We start from the raw sequence: 25917 nt of genomic DNA, 5'->3' as shown, positions 1-25917 counted from the left end.
AAATCAGCAGCTTCTTATTCAATTAATTTGAGACCTGTATAAGAATCCTGATAAGTGGTGATGACCCATAGCTGTTGAAGGGATATGAGGGGATAACTATACACAACCATCTGATGACGGAGCAGTGCTCTGAAAGCTAGTGCTTCCAAATAAACCTGTTGGACTATAACCTGGTGTTGTAGGATTTTTAACTTTGTACACCCCAGTCCAACACTGGCACCTCCAAATCATATATTATTCCTATCAGTTAATTATAAAGTTCTAGCTATCAATCCAATTGTTTCTTTGTGTTTTTATATTAGTGTATAAATGATTGGAAGCTATGAGCCAATAACTTTCTGGACTGCAAATCATTTTTAGCAGTAAATAAAACAATGCTTCAAAAAGACATTCACTACACAAAAGAACTTATATGTTCTTATTACATTCAGTGATGTATGTCAGTGTTTTGGCAATTTTAGTATTTTATTAAAATGCTGAAACATATTTACATTTCTTTGCATGCTGGCCTCAGTATAATGCCAGGTTCTATGCAAAGCCTTAAGGAATTCATTAATGTTTATGTAGGCTCACTCTTTTACCTTGCTTCTTTAGTTGGAATGGAAACAATGGAAGTTCTGTGAGTAAAGAAGTTCTTAGTTCTGTCTGGTTTTTTTTGTAAAGTTTACAGTTCATTTCTGTCATAGTTTTTATTCTGATGCTTTATTAATATTTATTTTCTGAAAAAAAAATCAGGAGACTTATTTGAACTCCTTAAGGTTAAGTTTGTTCTAAAAGCATTTCAAATACAATATTTCAATGATTAAGGTGGAAGAAAATATACCAGAAAGACTTGCATATCTGACTGTCTTGGCACATCTACACACCAATGACTGTGAACAATTATCTCCGGACATCAGAGCAGAGTCTTCCCCTCTGCATATAGGACACCGGCAGCCATGAAGTCTGTACTAGTTTCCAGCCAAGTCACCATTACCCTTAACAGTTATAGTTTCAGCTTGTACCCAGTTGGTTTGAAACATTAGCTAATAAATTGCCCTAACATGAAACAATCAGGCAATTTCTGCTTTGGTTAGTATGATGCTATCGCGTCACCCAATCTCAAGTCTATCCTTGTGTTAAAGAGGTACAACAGCAGAGCCATCATGAAAGATGGGTATTGCAAGATTTTCAAATGTGCACACACCTTCACATTGTTTCCTATTGGATAAAGGGTATGTATTTTAAACAGTTAGAGTTTCACCTTATGTCTGGACTTGATGTGGGCTGACTCTTAATTGAGAGGATTTGTCTGACCTGAAGAGGAAGTGTCACTTCCCATTAAAATCTCAAAAGGAATGTCTGTAATTGTTAAAACCAAAGTTTATTTAATATATTGAATCAGTTTTGTATCAACCTATGTGAGAATAATACATCCTAATGATTTTGCTTTTATGAACATTGAGGATTAAGAATTGGCTTCATTACAACTGTTAATGAAAAACTTACTTGCTTTCAGAGTTTACAAGATTCTCTGGTTTAATATGTTTCTTCTTTTCAAACAGTGCGTATTGATAAATTTTTATCTTTGACTTTTTTAACATCTTGTCTTTCTCTTGTTACTCTAGCGTTTGCAAACAATGACACAGCCCAGGCAAGGGGTCATATTTCACAACAATGGGCTAAAATCCAACTCGTCTCCAAACAGTGGCTATGCTGAGGCTACCGTTTAGTTCTCTACATGTTTAAAGGCAAAGCCTTTTTATAAACCTTTTTGGCTTGTTGCATAGTAATCCAGAAGTTTAAATGGATGAAAAAATAGATTAGAGTTTATCTGTCTGAAACAGCTTCTTTTCAAGTTATGAAAGATATATTATCTATTTGATAAGTACTGTAAGATTAAACACTAACATCACCTTTCACACAGTGTAATGTTGTCATGAAAGCCTTCCTCTTTCCTATTATCATCACAAATCTGCTCAACATTGTGAGATTCTGTATTCATCTCTCTCAGAAATTATTATAACCACCAAAGGATTTGAGGACGTTAGGAAATACCATTGTTTTGCCATAACTATCTTGTGATTTGCTAACTGTAGCTTCTATAAACATTAGTTGGAGTTAACTGTTAACAGATTGTCTTGTGCCCATTTTAAGATCTAGAATTGTGTATCTCATCAGTAGCTCTTCATATGGTGGGTCCAAATCCTCAATGTAATGTGTTGCCTGGTGCACTATTTTGAAGTTTACTTGATAAAAACAAAATGCTGAAAACAATTATTCAGAAAATTTGCTTCTCTACTGACATACATGGCTGTTCCCTGTCATATGTTTTGGGCATAAACAGTTAGACTTATATGTTATCACTTGTGCAAGAAAATGTTAGCACACAGATACAGATCGGATCCTGAATATTGAAGGATATATCGCATTTAGGAAGGACAGGGAACTGGGAAAAGGTGGAGACATGACTATTCATTCATGATACAATTAGCATTATCAGGAAGGATAACTTAAATTCAGGAAATCAGGATTTGGACTGAGAATAGAAATGAAAATGGCAAGAAGTGACAGGCTTACTGCCGCTGCCCTACCCCACAAATAACCCCAACAGTAACCAAATGGTAGGATGTAATATAAAAAAGAAATGATTAGAGCTTGTTAGAAAGGATATACAAGAATATTGAATGCAGCCAGAGTGGAAATTACAGAGGCATTGGAAATTATTTTTTATTTTTCCCTGGATTGAAGTAGTGCCAGAGGATTGAGAAATGGCAAACATTCTGCCTTTGTTTAAAAACTTTTATAAAATTGGCTCAGCAATCACAGACCAAGCAGTTTAATGTTAGTGTGGGGAAACTTCTAGAAACTGTTACTTGGAATTGAATAGTCACAGAAAAATGTAGATTAACTTGGAAGAGTCAGAATGGATTTGTTAAGGGAAATTCCTGTTTAACTATTTTGCTTGATTGTTTTTATGGCATAAATGGGTTTCTAAAAGGGTGTTAAATACAGTCCCACACAACAGACTTGAGAAAAGTTATAGTTGATAGAATAAAAGGAACAGTAGCAATGTGGATACAAAATTGACTTTGGGTTAGAAAACAGAGATTAATGGTCAATGGGTATTTTTTTGGTCTGGAAGAAGGTTTTTAGTACTGTTCCCCAGGGCTAGGTATTAGTACCCTTGCTTTTCCTGAAATATCTAAATGAACCAGACCTAGGGGACAATTTTAAAATTTGCAGATCTTAGAAACTTTGGAGAATTGGAAACTGTGAGGAGGACATAGACTTCTTGTCCATACGTGGGTGGACAGGTTACAGATGTGTTTCAATGCAGCGATGTGTGAGGTGATATACTTTGGTACAATGAGCATAGGAAGACAGTGTAAAGTAAAAGGTACTATTCTAAAGGGTGTATAGGAACAGAGAACCTCGGTGTATAAGCACATAAATCCTTAAAGGTGACAGCCTACAAAGAGAGATCTGTTAATAATAGTGCACTTTGCTTCATAAATAGGGACTTAAAGTTTAAAAAGCAGGCAAATTATGATGATCTTATCCAAGACACTGTTTAAATGTCAGCTGGAGTATTGCTCAGATCTGATGCCATGCTGTAGAAAGGATGTGAATACATTGGAAAGTGTATACAATAAATGGTTCCAGGGATAAGAGAATTTATTTATAAAGAAAAATTGGAGAAGTTTGTACTGTTTTCCTTGGAGAGAATAAGGCTAAGAGGAGATAAAGAGAAATGTAAAAAATCATGAGGTCTGAGTATATAGGGAGAAACGATTCCTACTCAGAAATGGGTCAAGAAACAGAAGGCACAGTTTTAAAGTATTCTATAATAGAAGCTAATGCGTGGTGAGAAACTTTTTTTTGAACAGCATGTAGTTAGGGTTTGGAATGCATTACCTGGAGGTTTGGTGGAGGGAGGTTCAACAGAGGCATTCATGAGGGCAGTGGGTGATTATTTAAATAAAAACAAGTTTTGGGAGAAAGGTAGGAGAATGGAATTAAGTTATAATGCTCAGATAGCCAGTACAGGCACAATGGGCTGAATAGCCTCATTTTGAACTGTGACACTTCTATGAAAGGTACTGCAATAATCATGGGGAATTATAAACCAGATGTAGACTTGAAAAGTCAGAGAGACAAAGGTCGCGTGGGTAAAGAGCTCGTGCAAATGTTTTTAGGATAGTTTCTTAGAATAGCACATTCTGGACCCAACCATATGCAATCAGATAGGATGTTTATTAATTAACTTAAGGGGATATTTCAGATGTAGAAGCATCGTTATATTCCAATATGAAAGAACAATACCAAGAGGAACACCCACTATCCATAGTTCATGAAGAAATTGTTGTCTTCATTGGTCAGAGCATTGACTATAGCAGTTGGGACATCATTTTACTGCTGTACATCACATTACCACTGGTAATGCCACATTTGGAGGACTGTATAAAATTCTGGTCACCCTCCTATTAGAAAGATGCTAATAAACTAGAAAGGATGCAAAAAGATTTACAAAGATGTTACCAAGACTGGAGGGTTTAAGTTATAAGAGGCTGAGATGTTTTTCCCTGGAGCAATGGAAGCTGAGGTTTAGAGGTTTATAAAATTATGGTGGACATAGATAAGGTGAATAGCCAAGGTCTTTTCCCCAGGGTAAGGGAGTCAAAAACTAGAGAGTGAGAGGGAAATATTTAAAAGCGACTGAGGGGTAATATTTTCACATAGATGGTGTGCGTATATGGGACGAACTGGCAGAGGGAGTGAAAGAAACAACATTTAAACAGACACATGGATAGGAAAGGTTTAAAGGGCTATGGGCAAATGGGACTAGTTCAGTTTAGGAATCCTGGTCGGCATGGACAGGTTGGGCTGGAGGGCCTGTTTCTGTGCTGTATAACTATATGACTCTGTAGTATAAAACTTAAAGAAAAGGCATATAATTTCAAAGATGGATGGCAGGTCGGAAGATTGGATTGGACAGAAATATAACAGACAACAAAGATTAAGACAGAAGTGACTAAAATGCTAATAATGTAGTAAAATAAAGTTAGCCATAAATGTGAAAAGCAAATAGTGACAGATTTTAGAAATATATAAAAAAGGTAAGAGTGAGTATGGGCCTACAGAAAGTAATTCTAGAGAATTAATAATGGAGTATAAGGGGATAAGTGATGAATTGGACAGTATTTTGCCCCAGTTAGTCACTGTAACAAATATACAAACATCCAATAAATAGCTGTACATCAGAAAATGGAAAGGAGAGACAAACTCAAGAAAATTACAATAACCAAGGAAGTGATATTAAAACATCAGAGTTGCAACCTGATGAACTTCATCCAATGTCTTAAAAGAAGAGTCTAGTGAGATAGATAAGTGATGGTTTTCCTTTTTGAAAAGTCCATGATTTGGTTAAGGTTCACTTACATTGGAAAATAATGAATTTAATTCCTTTATTCAAAAATGGAGGGAGACTAACAGCAGGAAGCTACAAGCCAGTTAGTTTAATATCTGCCACAGGAAAAACTTAGAAGGCTTTATTAAAAAATTAAGGAAAGGCACTTGGCAAATTCAGGCTAATGAGGTACAGTAAACATAGTTTTGTGAAAGGGAAATCACAGTTAACTATTTTTGTTTTGGCATTTTTTGAGGAAGTAGCAGGTGCTGTGGATAAAAGGAAGCTGGTAAATTACTGTCCTTAAGTTTTAATAAGGCATTTGTAAAGTGCCACATCATTGAAGAAAATAAAACCCCTTGGAGTAGAGATTAATATATGGGCATTAATAGAAGAGATTGGCTAATTATTAGGAAACAGAGAGTAGATATGAGTGGATCATTTTCTGGTTGACAACATATAATGAGTCAAGTGACATGGGGAACTTGAACTGTTCATAATATATATGAATGACTTGGATGAAGGGATCAAAGGTACAGCTGCTAAATTTCTTGTTGATGCAAAGATAGGTAGTGAACTGTGGTTGTGGGTATGTTTACTAAGACAGGAAGTTGATTTGCAGACATTTTGTCCCCTGTCAAGTTGACATCTTCAGTGCTTTGAAGCCTCCTGTGAAGCCGGTAGTGCTTAGGTGGTTGGCACAGGATTCCCATTTCCTTGCTCATTTTCGAGTGTCTCACCCTAGGTGTTCAAGGTTTGAGTAAAAATTTGTAACTTGGTTGCTGGTTGCCATAGTTGTGGGTATGTCCACTGAACTGGGAGGTTGATTTGCAGATATTTTGTCCAGCCTAGGTGACATCTTCAATTCTTTGAAGCCTCCTGTGAAGGTAGGTAGGAAGGTTTGTTGTGAAGGGAACACGAGAACGCTACAAACAATATGGATAGAATTCATGAGCAGGTATCTGGAAAATAGAATTTAATGAGGGAAAATATGAAAATGTCCATTTTGGCGGGAAGAATAAAAAACAAAGTATTCCCTGAATGGCGAGAGATTGGAGATCTCTATGGTCTAGAGTGATCTGTATGTTCATGCGAAAGCTTAATATGTAACTACACAAAGTAATTAGGAAAGCTAATAGAATGTTGTTGTGAGGGCAACTGAATATTCCAGTGAGGTGGTTACGCTTTAGTATAATAAGGAATACCATGTATAGTAATGGACACTTTATTTATAGAGGAACATAAAAAAATTGGAAACAGTTCAGGAGAGATTTACTAAACTACAATCTGAAATGGACAGGTTGCACCATGAGACTGAATGGACTAGACTCATAACTGTTGATATTTAAAAGAGTAAGGGATGACTTTATTGAATTACATAAGATCCTGATGGGTCTTAACAAGGTAAATATAGAAAGGATGGTGCTCCTTGTCAGAAAATCTAGAACTGAGAGTCACCCATTTAAGACTGATTTAAGGTCAAATATCTTCTCACAGTGCCATCAGCTTTACAAATTCTCTTCTTCACAGGCTGGTGGAAGCAGAGTTGTTGATAAGCAAGAGAGTGAAAAGACGGGGATGCGATGTAATCAAATCAGCCAAGATATTATTGAATAATAGAGCAGGCTCGAGAGGCCAAACACCCTGTTCCTGCTTCTAATTAGTGCGTCTGTTTGCAGGTTGTGTGTAACATAAATAAATGCATGAAATCAACATATAACATTAAATCAGACCAATTGTTATTTGTTCTACCATACCCAGGAATCTGGGACAGAGTCAGAAAAACTGCAAATGCTGCATGTAAAATAAAAATAATGTTAGAAATACACAGTAGCTCACTTAGCACCTATTTTGACAGACCTTTGCTTGTTGCTGGTGGTGAATTTCTATTGGTCAACTTAGGTCAACAATGAACGCTATCCTGCCACTAAGTCTACTAAACCCAGTCTCGCTGGTAATTTATCTCACTTGCTGCAGTGTAATGATAACAAAAGGAAAGAATTTGTTGTGAAATGCTTTTGATTCTCTGATGATGTTCATAGCACTAAATAATAGTTTATTTTCTCTTAGTTCTACATCTGTGAGTAATAATCATTCTGTGTAGGGTACTGCATGAGACTTAATGATCAATCCATATAACTTGCTGTGTAATGGCCAATAGCTCTCTCATTATAGTTGAATGCATGAAAGTATCATGCCTCCTTATGTGGTTTGATGTTATAGTAGTTTAGGCTGTGATCAGCTTTGGCTTATTCATCTTTGTAATTGAATATATATGTGTAAAAGGAAAGAAAATAAATGCATCATTAACATGGCAGTCTGAGATCAGTATTTTTTTTAACTCTGCAAGCCTTTGGAACTGAACTTTAAGGCAAAACATAGCAGTAAATAGTGAAAAAATTCCTTTATCACATAAGTATTTACAATTAAGAGATCATGTGAATCAAAATACATTTAGAAAAGGCAAAATGGAACAGGGAACTTCTCATTACATAAATAGCAAACAGGGAAATTTGGTGATGAAAATAGCAGAGAGTTGGACAAAGTAAATCATAAAATCATGCCATTGGCCCAACAAGTCCACAACAACTGTCCAAAGAGTATCCCACCCAGACCTATTCCCCGACCCCTAATAATCTACATTTCCCTGACTAATGCACCCAATCTACATATCCCTAGTCACATTGGGCAATTTAGCATGGCCAATTCACCCAACCTGCACATCTTTGGATTGTGGGTGGAAACTGGAGCACCCGGAGGAAACCAACTCAGACACTGGGAGAATGTGCAAACACCACACGACAGTCGCCCGAGGCTGGAATCGAATGTGGGTCCCTGGCGTTATGACACAGCAGTGCTAGCCAATGTGCCACTGTACCACTCTAAAAAATGAGAGTGTCAGTTTAGAAGAAGTAACTTGTTCATACACAAGAAAGGATATTCTATTAACAATCAGGAAACAGAAAAACTCGCTTGGAAACAATATAAAATGACTAATGAATTTAGCCTTATGCTTATAACCAGAAAATAGATAGGCAGTTACATGACAGGGATGTTAACAAGAAGTTTGTGGAGTTGTGTTTGACTCACTTTAGCTGTCAGGGAGAAATGTTTTAGAACTTGGATAAATGGATAAAGTCTGGGATAAGGCAAACTGCACAAACAGAGGGAGTGGTAGGCTTAATGAGTTGGATGCTTTAACTTGTTCCATTTTCTATTGCCTCCACGTGTTTTGTAAGCCTTATAAGATCCCACATTTCTTGTTTGATATGTGCTGAATTGACTGAGCTTGGCCGTGACATCAGCAGAGGATTAGATTTTATTGTCACATGTACCCAGCTTTAGGAGTACAGGAATACAGTGTCACCACTCTCCAGCGCCACCTTAGAATACAATAGTTAGAATTAAAAACAAGAGCCAAAATTAACAAAACAGAAACAAAATAAAAGAAAAAGTCCAAATCACCATTGTCAATACCTGCTGCCATAAATGTTGAGTCAGAATCATCAATGCCACCTGCACTGGACCCACCAACACTGCGGTGTTGCCACTGCTGCAACCATGGCTTCGCAAACGCTGATGCCAATGCCTTGGTGCCGCATACGTCAGATCCACTAATGTTCCATCGCCATCACAGAATCCCGACAGTGTGGAAGCAAGCCATTTAGCCCATCGAGCTCACAATGACCCTCCAAAGAGTATCCCACCCAGTCCCATCTCCCTACCCTATCCCTGCATTTCCCATGGCTAATGCACCTCGCCTGCAAATCCCTGGACAAAATATACAATTTACCATGGCCAATCCACCTAACTTGCACATCTCTGGATTGTGGGAACAAACCAGAACACCCAGAAGAAACTGACATAGACATGGGGAGAATATGCAGACAGTTGCCTGAGGCTGGAATTGAACCTGGGTCCCTGGCCCTGTGAGGCAGCAGTGCTAACCACTGAACCACCATGTGGTCCATCACTCACCATTTGACCCAACTTGACGACGCCACAAACATCTTGGAATCAATTGATATATCAGATTCTACAACCTTCCTGAAGAAATGCAAGAATGCAACCCTTTGAACCAATGCTGACATCAGAGCCATTATCGATGGTGATGCTGACGCCTCAAGTGCTGCGCTTGGCCCACCACATTGAGGTCACCACACATTCTGCTGCCATCTCTTGCCGCTGGGAAAACACTTGCTGCCGTCACTGATGCTGCTGAGGTCCCCCAAGTGCAATAGGTAAGAGAGAACTGTAGAGGAAAGAAAGAAAAGAAAGAGGAAGAGAAATAGATGGGAAAAAGCAATGGATGATCAGCAGCCCGAATGATCCTACTCCAGTACCATCTTGCATGGTCTATTTTAATTATCGTCAGGTTTGTTGAACTGGGAATGGAAAATATGGCAACCTTCCTGCTATCAATGCAGTCATCCACTGGGGGTTGGAGTCACGATTGACTGTACACATGGCTTTACGGAAGCTGCAAATAAATAGTGGCAAAGTGGCAGGGATAATCCATGTAATTATTGACCGGTGAGCCTAACGTCAGTGGTAGGGAAGCTGCTGGAGAAGATACTGAGTTATAGGATCTATTCCCATTTGGAGGAAAATGGGCTTATCAGTGATAGGCAACATGGTTTTATGCAGGGAAGGTCATGTTTTACAATCCGAATAGAATTCTTTGAGGAAGTGACAAAGTTGATTGATGAGGGAAGGGCTGTAAATGTCATATACATGGACTTCAGTAAGGCATTCAGTATGGTAGGCTGATGGAGAAGGTGAAGTTGGGTGGAGTCCAGGGTAAGTGGCTGGGCAACAGGAGACAGAGAGTAGTAGTGAAAGGGAGTTTCTCAAAATGGAGACCTGTGACTAGTGGTATTCCACAGGGATCCGTGTGGGGGCCACTGTTGTTTGTGATATACATTCATGATCTGGAGAAAGGTATAGGTGGTCTGATTAGCAAGTTTGCAGAAGACACTAAAATTGGTGGAGTAGCAGGTAGTGAAGGGGACTGTCAGAGAATACAATGGAATATAGATAGATTGGAGAGTTGGGCAGAGAAATGGCAGATGGCATTTTGGAAGATTCAATTCAAGAGCAAACTATACAGTAAATGGAAAAGCACTGGGAAAAAATGAGGTAAAGAGAGATCTGGATGTTCAGATTGAAGCTCAGACATTAACCATCAGATATAGCACTATGATTGGATTTGTGAATGTTTTCAGAGTTGGGCACCTTTTCTACTCTGGAAAGGGTGAATTTCCATCTCTGTGCACAGCCATTGCAAGGATATTGTTGAATTCTTCCATGCTCATTGACAGTGAAAGGTAACATTCTGCTAGGTTCACAAATGTACCAAATATTTTGTTGTGCCTATCCATCTGACTTGTTCTGATCATATTGAGCAACCCTTCTCCCTTGCCACAATCTGCTGTTCTGTTACTGTTTCTGTGTTAGCTTGTACAACACCTGCAGAGCCTGAGTTGGTAGTTGTAAATGCAAGATTGAGTTTCAGTGTTTCCTCATCATCAGATTCCTCTTCCTCTACTGTTATTCCCTCTTGATACTACCAGCTGGCCAGGTGCCAATTCTTGGAGATCTGGAAGGAGAAAGACAACAAGGTTAGGTTGTGAGGGGAGTGGGATGCATGAAAGATGACTAGGAAATTGCATACAATTTTCCTTCAAGATTAGAGTGGCAAAGCACAGCAGGACACATTTCAGGTAAAGGCCGAATTTCTGATTAAGGGTTTTTTGCCTGAAACTTCGATTTTCCTGCTCCTTGGATGCTGCATGACTAGCTGTGCTTTTCCAGTTCTACTCTAACCTCCAGCATCTGCAGTACTCACTTTCACCTTTCCAATTTTCCTTGTTGGTTTCCACTTCAGGACTGGCGAGCCATGTTCACTTCAGTCATAGCTGAGCGTCATCTCCTGGTGAGGGTGAACGTAGTCCTACTGGAAGGTGGTGATCTTCACTTATGTACCGCATTGTCCTGCAAGAGAGGGGAAGTGTATCATTGAGCATGATGCAATGAATTTTGCTCATGTGATTGCCATTGGCATAAAAACTGTATGTGAGTCGGAAGTTACATCATTGCTTGCTTATTGACGGTTCTTGTCTCAACCATGCAGATAATATTGCAGCCATCTAAAGTCAGTGTTTTCCATTTTTAAAACCATTTTTCTCCATGAAAAAGTCCCAGGTATTTGAAATCTGATAATTGAAGTTAAAAGTGATAGTCCATTTTAACACTATCATAACACCTTGACTAATTATGTGATATAAATTAACTCCTTTTAACACTGCATCCAGGTCCTCAGGGCTACCCTTTGCTGTTAATGACCATTGCTTTCTCAGAAGTTGACTGGAGGGTCTTCTAACCTCCTGTCAATTAAAGACCTCTCTCTTCATGTCCACCTCTTATATGAGGACCTTCCAGTGCATTTTCAGACATCTTTGGAGCATTCTCTCTGTCATGTTATTCCATTTCTGGCTCTTGCAAAATGAAGTCTAGATCTGCTCCAGACAATGCCCTCTTCCTCTTTAAGAGGTGAAGGCCTTACTTTAAGCACACAAACTAGTGGGAATACTTGCCAGTGCCTTTGGATTTTGTGCCTTTACTTCAATGTGCAGCCATCAACAATACACTTAGCACTGGCTGTAATCATATGAAGAGATGGCAGCACAATTTTTTGCATACTGTCTACAGCATAACAACTCGAATCAGGTTAATTACCAATCTCGATTTCCAAATCAGTTAATTTCACACCTCATTCAACTTTTCCTCTGAGGTATTTTTATGGAGCCAAATAATAGTACTCTAGCATTAAATGAACACATAGCATCTTTCTCCCTGGAGAAGAAGATGGTGTCAATGCAACAGTAAAGGAAGAAATTTTGGTGATATTAGAATCATATTGGTTTGGATAAAAATAGACAAAAATGATGCACTTAAAATGTTGGCAGTGCTCAAAGTAAAAATGTCTGAACCACTCCAGTTAGTGATTCCTCAATAAGCTTGACTAGGTTGTACAGCTCATTCTTGTTGTCAGGAGATGGCTCAGTTGTCAAACGTTATTGATTTCTCATATCCCCAGGCTCTCAATTGAGGCTCGGATTGGAAAATATTTCCATCACTCCTGTATAGTTGCAGGTTTTCTTCTCATTGACAGTATGAAACAATTCTCTTTTGTCGAGCTAGTTAATAGATCGTTTCTTCTTTTTGTGTTCCACCATGACTGTAGGAAACCCAGTGAAAATTCTATCAGTTTCTCCTTTTCCAGTTGGACAACAATTTTTTCTGGAACCAGTTGTTCTTTGACTGGCTTCTCTCTGAATAGGCTTGATATAACTTTATTTCTCTTGATCTGTTCACTTTCTCGAGGAATTCGTGGAAAACTTCGTGCGACCTCATGAATGTTGAGATTGAAATATGGAGGCTCAATATTAAGAAGCGCTGATGATAAATTACATCTACTTTTTCAACTCCCTTACATTGTTAATATTGCAAGGCTATTTGTATCAAATCCTTGAGCCTGAGGTTATGATACTGGGATCGTGTAGTTTCATCTCTGCAATTTATAACCTCTTCATTCATGGTATTTGACTTGATAAGACTGTGACAGTTATCTGTATATCCAGTGTTATAGACCAGACCAGACCCCTCAAAATATTTCAAGAAAGTAGCCCAGACCCTAACTTTGCTACTTGTTTTAAGCAGGTGTGGAGTGGATATACCAAGAGAGATGCTGCTGGTCAAACCAACTGGTTTTGTTGATGGTTTAAACAAAACAGAATAGTTTACAAGATTACCGAATGAAACACAAACAAAAGAGAACAGAATACAGATTAACTTAACCTATCCGAAAACCCAACAAATTATCCCAACTTAATGGTGCTGTTCCAAATACTTGCAACAATCCCCATAAATACTCCTTGACACAAAAGGTAAAATCATACACAGGGTCTTACAGAAGAGATGTCAGAGAGAGGGCACCAGCCTGGACCTGCTTCTTTGGGTGCAGCAGCTTCAGCAGACTACTGCTAAAATCAAACCAAACCAGAGAAAAGCTGAGCTGGGATAAATGGCCACTCCCCCTTCATTGTACAAGTGTTTTTCTTCAAAAACTTGAAAGCATTTTGCCTGAGGCAGTATCTGTTACCTATAATCAAACTGGTCCTAAAAGTCTTCAACTTTGACTTTTCAGAGTCTATGTCTTTTACGTCCTCTCTGAAAGAAAACCAAGGACACCATAATCTGTGAAAGGAGCAGCTTTGTTACACAAACATAAAACTAAATGTATAGGCACTGACATAAACGCATTCTATCAAGATCATATCAATTTGGATCACAAATTTCTGCTTAAACTGCATTGAGTAACTTTTCTAATGCTGGTGATTCCATCAAATTAATGTCTTTGTACGAATAATCATTTGGCATTCTGCAGCATGAAACTATATATAACTAATGTACATCTTCTGGAAATGATTTATAGTTTTTTTTATAAATGGGCTTTGCTCGTGGATATGAAGGTTTCATTTTCCACAGCATTTGTACTGGCTGTTAGTTTCTGCATTCTGACCCACTTGTGGTGTTAGCTTGTCACATAGTCTTTAGGCAGTTTAGACCTTATAAACCAAATGCATTCTGTTGATCTCCTGTGATAAGATAGGCAAATCCTCTCCGTGATTTTCCTATGAGCCTTCCTGGTTTCTGCTTCCAGCATGATTTAAACAGTTTACTCCAAAGTAAAATTACTTTGAGTTATGATAAATATACCAGCAATAATTCCAGCAATTTCTGCCTCTTATTAATTCGGATTTTAGCACTTCATAGCCACACTTTTCCACTGATTGTTAACAGAAATGTATATAGGGATCCCTCTGGATTCTGAGCTCTTCTGTTAAAACTTGCTGTTTTAAGAATTTTATTTATTCTGAAATTAAAACAATAGCCAAAACTTGTAAAAATTGTTGAGAAATATCTCTGGCTTGTTATACGCTTTGGCAATTTAACCATCAGCTGTAAGTTCTATTGAATACAATTTGAACTTACTTGTACAACTTATGATTTAGAATTTAAGCTTGAGACAATCCTTTACCTTAGTAATTGCTTCCTAGTGGATTTTCCCTTGTTTTTGCAGGGAACATGGACGTTTTCTACAGGCAGAAAAAATGGAGGTTTCTTCTCCTCTCAATGGCAAAATGACTGATTTCCTGCCTTTCATATCCTAATACATAATAATTTTCCATGACTTACCCAATAAAATCAAATGTATTCTTTGTTAGAAGCATGCTTTAAATTGTGGATTCTTTGGTTTTGTCTCAGCCTCAATGGTCTTGTAACTATCTTCTTCTATTTGACTCTGTCTGCTTTGGTTTTTCATTGTCCCATTTGTTACCTTGATTCAACTTCGCCATGTTTCTGGTGCTACAAACTCAGTATGGCCTTATGGACCTATATAGCCCCAGATTCCCCTACTACAGCTGTGCCTCATTGTATACACATGCAGTGATGGAGACACTTGCTCTGAACTGTAAACACTCATTTCTTAACTTCTTGCCTTCTCAGTTTGTTTTTTGAAAATAATTTGCAGATTTTTTTTGTCCAATGGGGATTTTAAACTTTACTCACACAGCTCCGGTATGTTTGCTTCCTAGCTAAACCTCAAACCAGAATGCTCTTGAAGATCCTCACTTCTTGATGGAATCTGTAACTCCCAGGTGTGACTAGTCTTTGAGCAAAGGAAGAGAAATACCACCATTCCTCATTCCTTGATCAGGTCTAAGGACCTATTTGGTTTGGAGGAGACTTAGCAAGAAGAAGCTCTTGTCTGAAAATGATGTTGTTTCTTTTATGATTAGCAATGAAGTTCAAAGTTCATTAGCTAGTTAGTTTCCAAGACTCTGAGGAGATCTATGAATGAAGGTCTGCTTTCCAGGAGATCTTAAGGTATTCTGCTTTATCCTCACTCAAACCAATCTCACATCATCAGATTGGTTAGAGTTTAATGCAATCTCCCAACATTAACTCCTAAACAACAAACTTCTCTATTTTTATACTCCACCCCTTCGCAGGAAAGGCCGGTCTTCCATCCACCTGCATTGTGATTAATCATGAGTTATGATTAAGATGTATTTCATCTGGAGCCCTCTGTATTACACTCTGCTGCAATTTCTCTCTATTTAAGTCATGTTCTGATTTTTTAACCCCCTTGCCAAAGCGGACAATATCACATTTCCTTGCATTTGATCCAGATATTCTGATCACTGTTGAAATAAATTCCACGAATAGTAATCCTTTCTAAAATTACACACTCATCTGCCTGCAATTTTTCTGGCCAACTCAGGCCTGTCCTAAATATTTCTGTTGAAGAAAATCAGAAAAAAATCCACTTGGCGCAGCAGTAACCGTGTAGGCCAAGACATGCTCCTTCATTACATCACTTGCTACCATATTTCATAGTTAAAGGTCTCAACGTCCTTTCTTGATTTATATTCTGCCCTACAGTGTAGCTAATGTTAGAATTCTATAAATTGTTTCCATTTGTAATTTCCTTCTTTGCTATTTCTTATCTCCATCCAAAACCCCGTTCTACATTATGAATGGTTTTGATCATGTACGTAAGGAGAAACTGTTTCCAGTGGTAGTAGAGTTGTAACTAGTGAACACTGATGTAAAGTGGTTGCTAAAAGAAGCAGCGGTAACATGAGGAAATACTGTTTCAGACAACGAATTACTGTTCTTTGGAAAGCAGTGCCTGAAAGGTTGGGAGAAATAGGTTCACTACTACATTCAAACTAGCTACATAAATGAAGGGCGCATTAAGTAAAGCCAAAGAATTGAAAAGGAATGAGATTAATTGGATAACTGTGCCAAAGAGATGGCATTGGGGACAGGTAAGATGGGCCAAGTGGCCTTCTATTTTGTAGCATTCCATGGTTCAATGATGTAGTAGCTTTTGTATGCATACTGTAATAAGTGTAATAAGTGAGTGTTGGAAGTTGAATGTTGCTGCTGTGAGTAATCAACAGGCACATTAGATAAAGGATCCACATAGAAAATGTGTAATGTATATCAAAAGACCCCTTCTGTATAACCTGCACATATGATATATATGCATGTGTGTATGTGTATTTCTGACTGTCTGTTGGCCTTTATGTAAATTGTTTCCTCATAATTCCAGTCTTGATTCTTCAAAATGCCTTTTCAGTAAACTAGAGATCTACAATGTATTGAATGTTCTATTCATAGGATGATTAAATTTAAATTTGATTTCATTTAAGGGTGTACTGCTGCAATAATTGATATCGTTTCATCTTTTTGTAGTGAGGTTAAACATCATATTGCAAATGCTCCTAAAAAAGTCTTCAAGGTATCTGTTCCTTCATAGTCTGTGTGGTCTAGTCTGGATGAGAATATCCACCTCTATTGGATAGAAGAGCCTCTTGTAGTAAACAAGGTATATTTTATTGCATAGTGAAAAGTACAAATATATTTTGCGACCTCCAGCACTCATAAATATTAAATCCTGATGTGACTACAGCTGTTTGGGTCAAACTCCAGACTGTGTTGCATTCTTATGTGTTGCCAGTGAATTGGCATTTTGATACGCTGACCTCATCAGTTCCATGTGATACAATAGAGAATGTGGTTCTTATTAAAAGATAATTCAACACTTTTTGTTTAATGCTGTTAGTATTGTCTAACTGCAAATGACACTCCTGAAAGTGCTGTCTCTGTTGGTGAGCCTGAGGGTGGGAAGGCTGAAGTTTGGTGTACTTGAGTCCTGTTGATTCCTCCCCAGCAGAATTGTTTTGGTCGGATTTGAACTCACAACTCCAGAATGGTAGCATAAAGCTCTGGATTGCACAATCAACGACAGTATCATGACACCACCAGTACTCCATGACTGCTTTTATAAGTGCATCCAAGAAGATCAGAAGTCACAATGACATTGAAGGCAGTTTACGGGTATATGGATGACTTCATCCCAATTACCATTTGAATGCTCGCACTTCTGATCGGAAGGGTGACTATTCCTCCTCCACTTATATCTTCTAATTTAAGATGAAGTTTGTACATGGCAGAAATCCAGCATTGTTGGGCTTAACGTTAAATCATGTTTCCTCCTTCGCACATTTTACCAGAGCCCAGGAAGTGCAGTGTTTTACCCATCCACAATCAACCATAGTCAAATAGATATTACAGGCATCTCTTTGTTTTAGAGAGAGGCAATTGGTTTTAACATGAGGAGCAGGTATTACTGCAGAAATCTCTCCTGCTTTTACCACCTGCCAGGGTAACTTGCAGGGTTATTATCAGCCTGTATCATGAAAGCATCTTCCATGGTCAACAAATCTTGGGGTAGGATTTGAGCCCAAGATTTTTGGCTCAGAGATAACAGTGTAACCAACTGAGCCACAAGACTTCTAAACATGGCTTTATCCTTTTGCATGGAGAAAGTGAGGACTGCAGATGCTGGAGATCAGAACTGAAAATGTGTTGCTGGAAAAGCGCAGCAGGTCAGGCAGCATCCAAGGAGCAGGAGAGGGAGGAAAAGAGCTTCTTCAAGGAAGGCATCCTTGCAAGAGGATTCACAGTAGGTTAAAATCTTCTAGGAGAAAAATAACATCCTGAAGAAGGGCTCATGCCCGAAATGTTGATTCTCCTGCTCCTTGGATGCTGCCTGACCTGCTGCGCTTTTCCAGCAATACATTTTCAGCTTTATCCTTTTGCATGTCTATTAATCCAAAAGTAAGCTAATAATGATATGTGAATCGTGTTGAGTTAAATATGTAAAGTATATACATTCAGGAGGGCTCCTCTGACATAGTGATAGTGCCCCTACCTCTGGATCTGGAGGTCCAGGTTCAACTTTCACTTGCTTTAGAAGTATGCAATAACATCTCTGAGCAGGTTGATTAGGAAAATATCTACATACACATATTCAGGGTGAAATTGCTTCAATTTTTGAATCAAATAAAAGATGGGGTACTGGGCTAATGGTCGGATACTTGGTAGTGTGGATGAGCAGAGGGATCTTGGTGTCCATGTATACAGATCTCTGAAAGTTGCCAACCAGGTAAATAGTGCGGTGAAGAAGGCATATGGCTTACTGGCTTTTATTGGTAGAGGAATTGAGTTCCGGAGTCCTGAGGTCATGTTGCAGTTGTATAAGACTCTGGTGGGCTGCATCTGGAGTATTATGTGCAGTTTTGGTCTCCATACTATAGGAAGGATGTGGAGGCACTGGAACGGGTGCAGAAGAGGTTTACCAGGATGTTGCCTGGTATGGTAGGAAGATCGTATGAGGAAAGACTGAGGCACTTGGGGCTGTTTTCATTGGAGAAAAGAAGGTTTAGGGGTGACTTGATAGAGGTGTACAAGATGATTAAGGGTTGAGATAGGGTTGACCATGAGAACCTTTTTCCACGTATGGAGTCAGCTATTACGAGGGGGCATAGCTTTAAATTAAGGGGTGGTAGTTATAGGACAGATGTTAGGGGTAGATTCTTTACTCAGTGAGTCATGAGTTCATGGAATGCCCTGCCATTAGCAGTGGTGGACTCTCCCTCTTTATGGGCATTTAAACGGGCATTGGATAGGCATATGGAGGACAGTGGGTTAGTGTAGGTTAGGTGGGCTTGGATCGGCGCAACATCGAAGGCTGAAGGGCCTGTACTGCGCTGTATTTTTCTATGTTCTATGTTCTATGTTCTCGTCTGGGAATGACACAGGATGCTTTCTTCATACTTCAATGAGACAGTGGCAGTGTATGCCAGGCGAACACAGCCCTCCACTAATTAAAACCATGTTTTGCATAAAGGAATTAAGGTCATTGGAGGTCAGTCATCTCAGGCCCTGACTATTTGTTGTAGGAGTTCCTCAGTTATGTCCTCAACCCATATATCAAAACCAGGAGGAGTCTGGATGCATAGATAGTGAGAAACTGTTCCCCTTTATGAAAGGATCAAGGAGAGAGTGCAGATTTAAAATAATTGGCAGAAATTAGGGAATAGAGGGATGGAGGCCATACGCAGACAGATGGCATTAGTTTAGAATGGCATTCATGGTCAGTGCAGACATGCTGGGCTGAAGGGCCTGTTCCTCTTCTATATTCTAAACTCCACCATATTCTACTATAGACCAGCATTTCTCTGTGGGTTTCAGGCCCACATTACCAAGTTACAACGTGGTCAGAAGACAGTATTAACAGCAAACAGTCACTCCCCAGAACAGCCAATTAATGCCCACAGGGTGCACCCCATATCCAGTTATGGGGTGTTGGTGGACAGGGGCTTGATGGTCAATAGGAGATCTTCCAGCTCGAAAGCAGCAGCAGCAGGGAGTGATGAAAACCAAGGAAGGAACAGGGTACTTAAATGGAGGTGCCCTCTCTCCAATGTTTCAGGATTTAAGCTAAACATGGCTTTTGCAACCAGGTCATCTTTCTTGGGGAGGAGGCTGTCTACAGGTCGGTTAGGTTGTTGCACAGGGGCAAGCAAGGAGGGCCCTAGGATTGAGAATCACCTGGTCTACCAATAGGGGCTGCTGCTTCTAGTGAGCACCTGTCATCCATGGGAACTGGGACGATGATGTAAACTCCCAGTTAGCTTCCTTTAATTAAGTGGATGTAAGCAGACAAACGTGATTGGCCATTTGCCAGGTCTAGTGAGTAACCATGCCTGGTTCCATTCTGCCTTAAAAATGGCTGGAAACAAGTTGATCTGGAAAACGGGTGTGCTAGCCATCGATAGTATCGTTGGTGCCTGTGCATCTCTGGCCCTGGTAGCGGCTAAAATTCACGTCCACTTTAATAATGGCACACCTCATTACATATATAATTTATATAATTTATCGAATTAATCTGTAGCTATCTATGGTTATATACTTTTGATTATATAGATTATATACTCAGTTTGAACAGATTGTAGATGGTACAACCACCCTGGTTAGTATGTATCATTAAATAGTGGCTAACTAAAAGGTGGCAGTGACATGGGATACGAAAGCTAGAAGATGTGGAGAGATCCTTGGAAAGGTTTAGATTCTTTCAGCAATTAACAGGTCTTTTATAAAGGGAGTCTGTTTATAAATGTGGGACACGATACAGAGAATGGTTTAAAAATATATTTCACAAATAAGGTACTTCTCTCAAGTCTACAACTTATTGCCTATCCAAATTGTCTTTTAAAAAAGTGGTAATGAGCTGTCTTCTTGAACTGCTGCAGTCCATATGTGGTGGAAAAGGGAGCATTATCAGCTGAATGTTGGAGGAGAATCTGAACAGGGATCTATTAGCGACAGGAATGAGTACAGCATTAAGTCTTCAATAAGTGTGGTCTGAAGAGCAAAAATAATCAGCTCATCACTTAATGCCTCCATTAAATGAGACAAGGATTTTGGATAATTGGTAAAGGAATCAGTGGGGAGGTGCGGATAATATTTTTACGCGGCATGTTGTTATAATTTGGAAGGATTGACTGACAGGGAAACTGCTTCAATAGTGATTTGTAAAAGATTATTATACATATTTTAAAAAATAAAATAAAGACATTACTGGGAAAGAACAAGAGAGTGGAACTAATTAGGTTCACTCCTGAAAGAGTCAGCACAGATATCATGAAGCAAATAGCATTCTTCACAATTTGGTGTATTGCTGAGAAGAGTGTGCAGTATGATGTTCTAATTTGTGGAAGTTCTGCTTGCCGGGTTTCATCAAGTTCTGATGTGTTCCATGGCTTGAGAGAAGAATCAGTTGGAATAATATCTTAACAGCATTTTAAAGTGATGTGCAAATGAAGAAAGGGTAATTAGATTAGATTCCCTACAGTGTGGAAACAAGCCCTTCGGCCCAAACAGTCCACACTGACCTTCCAAAGAGTAACCCACCCAGACCATTTCCCTCTGACTAATACGCCTAACACTATGGGCAATTTAGCATTGTCAATTCACCTGACTTGCACATCTTTGGACTGTGGGAGGAAACCCAGGCAGACACAGGGAGAATGTGCAAACTCCACACAGACAGTCACCAGAGGCTGGAATTGAACCTGGTACCCTGGTGCTGTGAGGCAGCAGTGCTAACCACTGAGCCACCATGCCACCCTCAAATGTGAGAAGAAATGTTTTCACACAGCAAGTTATTAGGGAATGGAATGGAACACACTGCCAGGAAACATAGTGGAAACAATGTAATTGAGGCATTCACAAGGACTTTGGTGATTATTTGGATAGTAATGGCATGTGGGGAAATGGGGAAAAGGCTGCATTTTGACCCAGTGACAAGGAATGACAAATATTTCTAAGTCAGGATGGTGAGTGGCTTAGAGGGGAAGTTGCAGGTGGTGGTGTTCCCATGTATTTGCTGCCCTTGTCATTCTAGATGGAATTAATTCTGGGTTTGGAAGATGTTGTCTAAGGATCTTTGGTGAATTTCTCCAACACATCTTGTAGATCGCACATATTATTGCCACTGATCCTTGCTGGTAGAATGACTGAATGTTTGTGGATGTGGTACCAAATAAGCAGGCTGCTTTATCTTGGTTGGTGTCGAGCTTCTTGAATGTTGTTGGAGCTGCATTCTTCAGGCAAGTGGCGAGTATTCCATCACACTCCTGACTTTTGCTGTGTAGATGCTGGACAGTTTTGGGGAGTCAGGAGGTGAGCTACTTGCCACAGGATTCCTAGCCTCTGATGTGGATGTGTTGCCATTTTGTTTATGTGGCGAGTCCAGTACAGTTTCTGCTCCATGGTAATCATCAGGGTGTGGACAGTGGGGGATTTAGTGATGGTAATGTCATTGAATGTCAAGGGGCAGTGGTTAGATTGTCTCTTATTGGAGATACCATTGCCTGGCACTTGTATGGCATGAATGCAGTTGAGAGGACTATTTCAAAAAGCTTTGTCAGGAATTGAATAAGAGCCAATATCTGTGTGTTATTACATAGAATCATAGAACATTGGAGCAAGAGTAGACCATTCAACCTTTCAAGCCTTCTCCGTCATTCATTATGATCATGGCTTATCATCGAACTCAGTGGCCTGTTCCTGCTCTTGCCCAATATCCTTTGATTACTTTAAACCCAATGCGTATCCTTCTTGAAATCATACATTTCCAGCACACATGCTGGCCCTGGGCACTGGAAATGTGCCTGGCTTCCCACATAGAGCAGGAAGAACACTCCATGGTTTTGAGGTCTTCTGCCAAAACTTAACTCATAAAACTAACATTTTGGAAGATGTTTAATATCAAATAATATCAATTATTCTAGGGTCCTTATTCACTTGGTCTCGTTACTGTAGAATATAGTCCTTACAAACTATAAACCACAGGAAAAAAAAACAAAGAGCAAAACACAACTCTTCCCCTCAGCACCAAATCCCCAATATATTCCCGTTTTCCAGAAGTACACCTGCACGCTAGCTGTGTGTCATACTCAATAAGCGTTAATAGTAATTAACATCTACTGAGATCCTATTTATGCTTCAGATGATTGACTGTAGTATTTCAGTCAGTGGAGTCAGCTTTTGACTAGACTATTGAATTAAAAAAACAAAAAAAAATCAATTCAATTCCCAGTGCATGCCAAATTCTCAAAAATACTCTCTCATTCTGCTGTGTCTCACTCAAGATGGGTCTTCTTCAAATTGTTTGTGTGAAGCTTACAGAACAAAGTAAGCAAAACATATTTGATAAAAGGTAAATGAGGAAATGGAGACCATGTTAAATAGCATCATATGAAGAATGGACAATAGTCAATAATACATTAACTCCATCTGAGTTCTGTAATGAAATGTTACAAGCAGTTCACAGAATACCAATGGCAAGTCACTTATTAATTTTAAAAACACAGGCTCAAACACCAAAACATTTAATTGGCCAGATTTGCCCAAATGAGTTAAATCATGCTAGTCATGTCATCCATGCTACTGCAGAATCCCCAACCATCAATTAACCTTGCAGCCTTATTTCCAATAATTAGCTTTTGAGGAAGCATTTAATAGAGTTTGTAGGACTCTTACCTAAAACAAGAAATAGGAATCAGTGTCTAGTAACTATTATCCATTAATAGTAGGAGTAGGGAGATAAATAAAAATATCAAAGAGAATGAACAAGAAATTGATAATTTGAAAGTCAATACCCCTCTCCCAGTAATTGAGTTGGATGATACAGAGGCAATTGAGAAGTTAGGTGGATTAGATTAGATTACATTACATTACAGTGTGGAAACAGGCCCTTCGGCCCAACATGTCCACACCGACCCGCCGAAGCGCAACCCACCCATGCTCCTACATTTACCCCTTACCTAACACTACGGGCAATTTAGCATGGCCAATTCACCTGGCCTGCACATCTTTGGACTGTGGGAGGAAACCGGAGCACCCGGAGGAAACCCACGCAGACACGGGGAGAACGTGCAAACTCCAGTCAGTTGCCTGAGGCGGGAATTGAACCCGGGTCTCAGGTGCTGTGAAGCAGCAGTGCTAACCACTGTGTTATGCTATCTCTAGAAAAAACTATTTGATTTATGATAGCTGTTATGGACTCATAAATGAGTTTTGTAAATACATCAGGGAAAATTTCATAGATCATAAACAATATTAATGTAAAGAAAATTGTCCATAAAGCAACATTCTTACAGACTCAAATCCAGAGAAATTAACTCAAATGAGGGAAAGATCATTTATGTTGGAAAATGCTGTTATTGAACTGAATCATGATTGTGGAGCTCAAATATTGTGTCTGTATCAAAATCAGATGGATCACAATGACTCTTTTCGTTTAAGTGTAAGGTCATTGCTATGACAAAGGCAGATTGATATCCAATGCCAGGAAGATTGTAGTAAGAGGATTGGGCAAGCATGGGCTATTACAGAAATTGACTTATGAAGGGACATTTGCAAGTTACATTGACTAGCCTTTATAACCCCAGATGGTCTTTGGCAATGCCATTTGGAATGAAAAAGCACCAGTAATGTTTCAAAATTATAAACAACATTATTGAAGGATTGTGCAACCATTTTGTATATATTAATGATTTTGTTGTGTCTATCAAAGCATGGAAGAAAGTATTTATAACACTTAAATGTTTGATGGATTGCACAGATCCCATTTGATGAAAAACTTGGCACAAATTGAATTTCCCAAAGCAAATATAAATTATTTGAGTCAGTCTATGAAGTAAAGCCATGGGGTCTCAAGAGGAGAAAATTAAGGGCAATTTGGATTTTCTGCCTTTGAGGAAACAAAAGATTTTGCAGTAGATAGACATGTTTAAAATCTAGCGGCATCACTGATTAGCTTGTTAAAAAAAATGCAAGAAGTTTGAATGGACGGAAGAATGCCAGAGTGTCTTTAACAGTCTGAAAGTTGTACACACTAGCACGGAGGTTTTGCAGCATCAAGAGATGTTAAGGAACTTAAACAGGATTTTGAAAGCAGCAGCAACACGGTTATTGGTGCAGTTTTAAATACAAGAGGATTAGTTTGGTATTATGTCTGAAACCTTTTGAAGTTCATAAATTCAGTAGCATTGACAGACTATTATTTATATGGATTTTCAAAGAAAGATCTTTCTTGTGAAGTGCATGTTCCTGGAATATGTTCAGTACATTAAATTTCCTTTCTTTTCTGGAGCTACTAAATCTGAATGGGATCATAAGTATGAAAGACCCATGCCTTCCATTATTCTATTTCTAGGTCAATTGTAATATCAGCTGTGATCATTTAGCTCAGCAAAATCTACTTCAAAATTGGATCCCACAGCAGCTATTATTCAGGTGATAAACAAGCACTGGAACGTTCTGTATAGTACGTGGCAGGCAGTGCTTGATCCAAATATGGACAGCTCCAAACGCAAAATTGGTTAGATTGACCAAAGGTTATCCAGGAGCATTCCTGGAGCTGGCATTGTCTACCTCCTATGCAAATTCAGGAACAAAAGTGGATTGTTGTCTGTGTTCAATCACAGAACTCCATTTTGAAAATGGAGTTGTCTGAAGGATGTGCTAATGATAGCCACACAGCTGCTGTGGCAGTTTTAGCAAAAGAGAAGGGAAAAGGAATTGAAGTTTGAGCCTGAAATTACAGCAGATCTAAATGAGACTGTGGCAGGGTTGAAGAAATCAGTTCACAAGGACTATTATCAAGGTGGGAAGATAAATTGCAAGGCTGAAAAGACATTTACAAGATACGTGTACACATGGCTTATTAGAAACTGAAACATTACATACCATTGACAGCTCCTGGAATGCAAAGACTGCAGCTCTGTCTTCACTTACAATATAATACACAATTTAAAATTGCCTGTAAAAATTAATGCAAGAATCTGCTCTATATCCTTTGATGTGTTCTGGATTGTGTGTAAGAATAACTGTATAGGTGTGACTGCATTGTATGAAAATGGGTATTGATGTGTGAGAGGGAGGGAGAGAGGGTGAGCAGCTAGTTGATTGAGTGTCAACATGCATACGTATTATAGTCTGCTGATGTGTACCAGATGTTTTTGAAGGTCAGGCAT

The 25917-nt window shown here is 39.0% G+C and overlaps 1 protein-coding gene and 1 long non-coding RNA gene across 5 annotated transcripts in view; one reads left to right on the top strand and one right to left on the bottom strand.

The window, feature by feature from the left end:
* LOC140458093 (sodium- and chloride-dependent GABA transporter 1-like) overlaps window positions 1–7700 on the top strand; it is a 72323-nt gene extending 64623 nt beyond the window's left edge. For 3 of the 4 annotated variants that reach the window (XM_072552160.1, XM_072552161.1, XM_072552158.1), the window contains one exon: window positions 1608–7700. In XM_072552160.1, the coding sequence (XP_072408261.1) occupies window positions 1608–1712 (105 nt within the window). In that variant the 3' untranslated portion in view covers window positions 1713–7700. The remainder of the gene's footprint in view (window positions 1–1607) is intronic. The other variant, XM_072552159.1, reaches the window with a different exon arrangement.
* Window positions 7701–7858: 158 nt separating this feature from the next.
* LOC140458092 (uncharacterized) lies at window positions 7859–25781 on the bottom strand. Its single transcript, XR_011953437.1, has 3 exons — window positions 25631–25781; window positions 11238–11383; window positions 7859–10988 (listed from the first exon to the last, which is right to left on the bottom strand). It is a non-coding gene; the product is annotated as an uncharacterized lncRNA (long non-coding RNA).
* Window positions 25782–25917: the final 136 nt, after the last annotated feature.

Source organism: Chiloscyllium punctatum, chromosome 32 (genome assembly GCF_047496795.1).
Source record: "Chiloscyllium punctatum isolate Juve2018m chromosome 32, sChiPun1.3, whole genome shotgun sequence".
In the NCBI taxonomy this organism is placed as follows: Eukaryota; Metazoa; Chordata; class Chondrichthyes; order Orectolobiformes; family Hemiscylliidae; genus Chiloscyllium; species Chiloscyllium punctatum.
The sequence above is the reverse complement of the archived record's forward strand: the minus strand, read 5'-3'. Positions and strand labels throughout refer to the sequence as shown.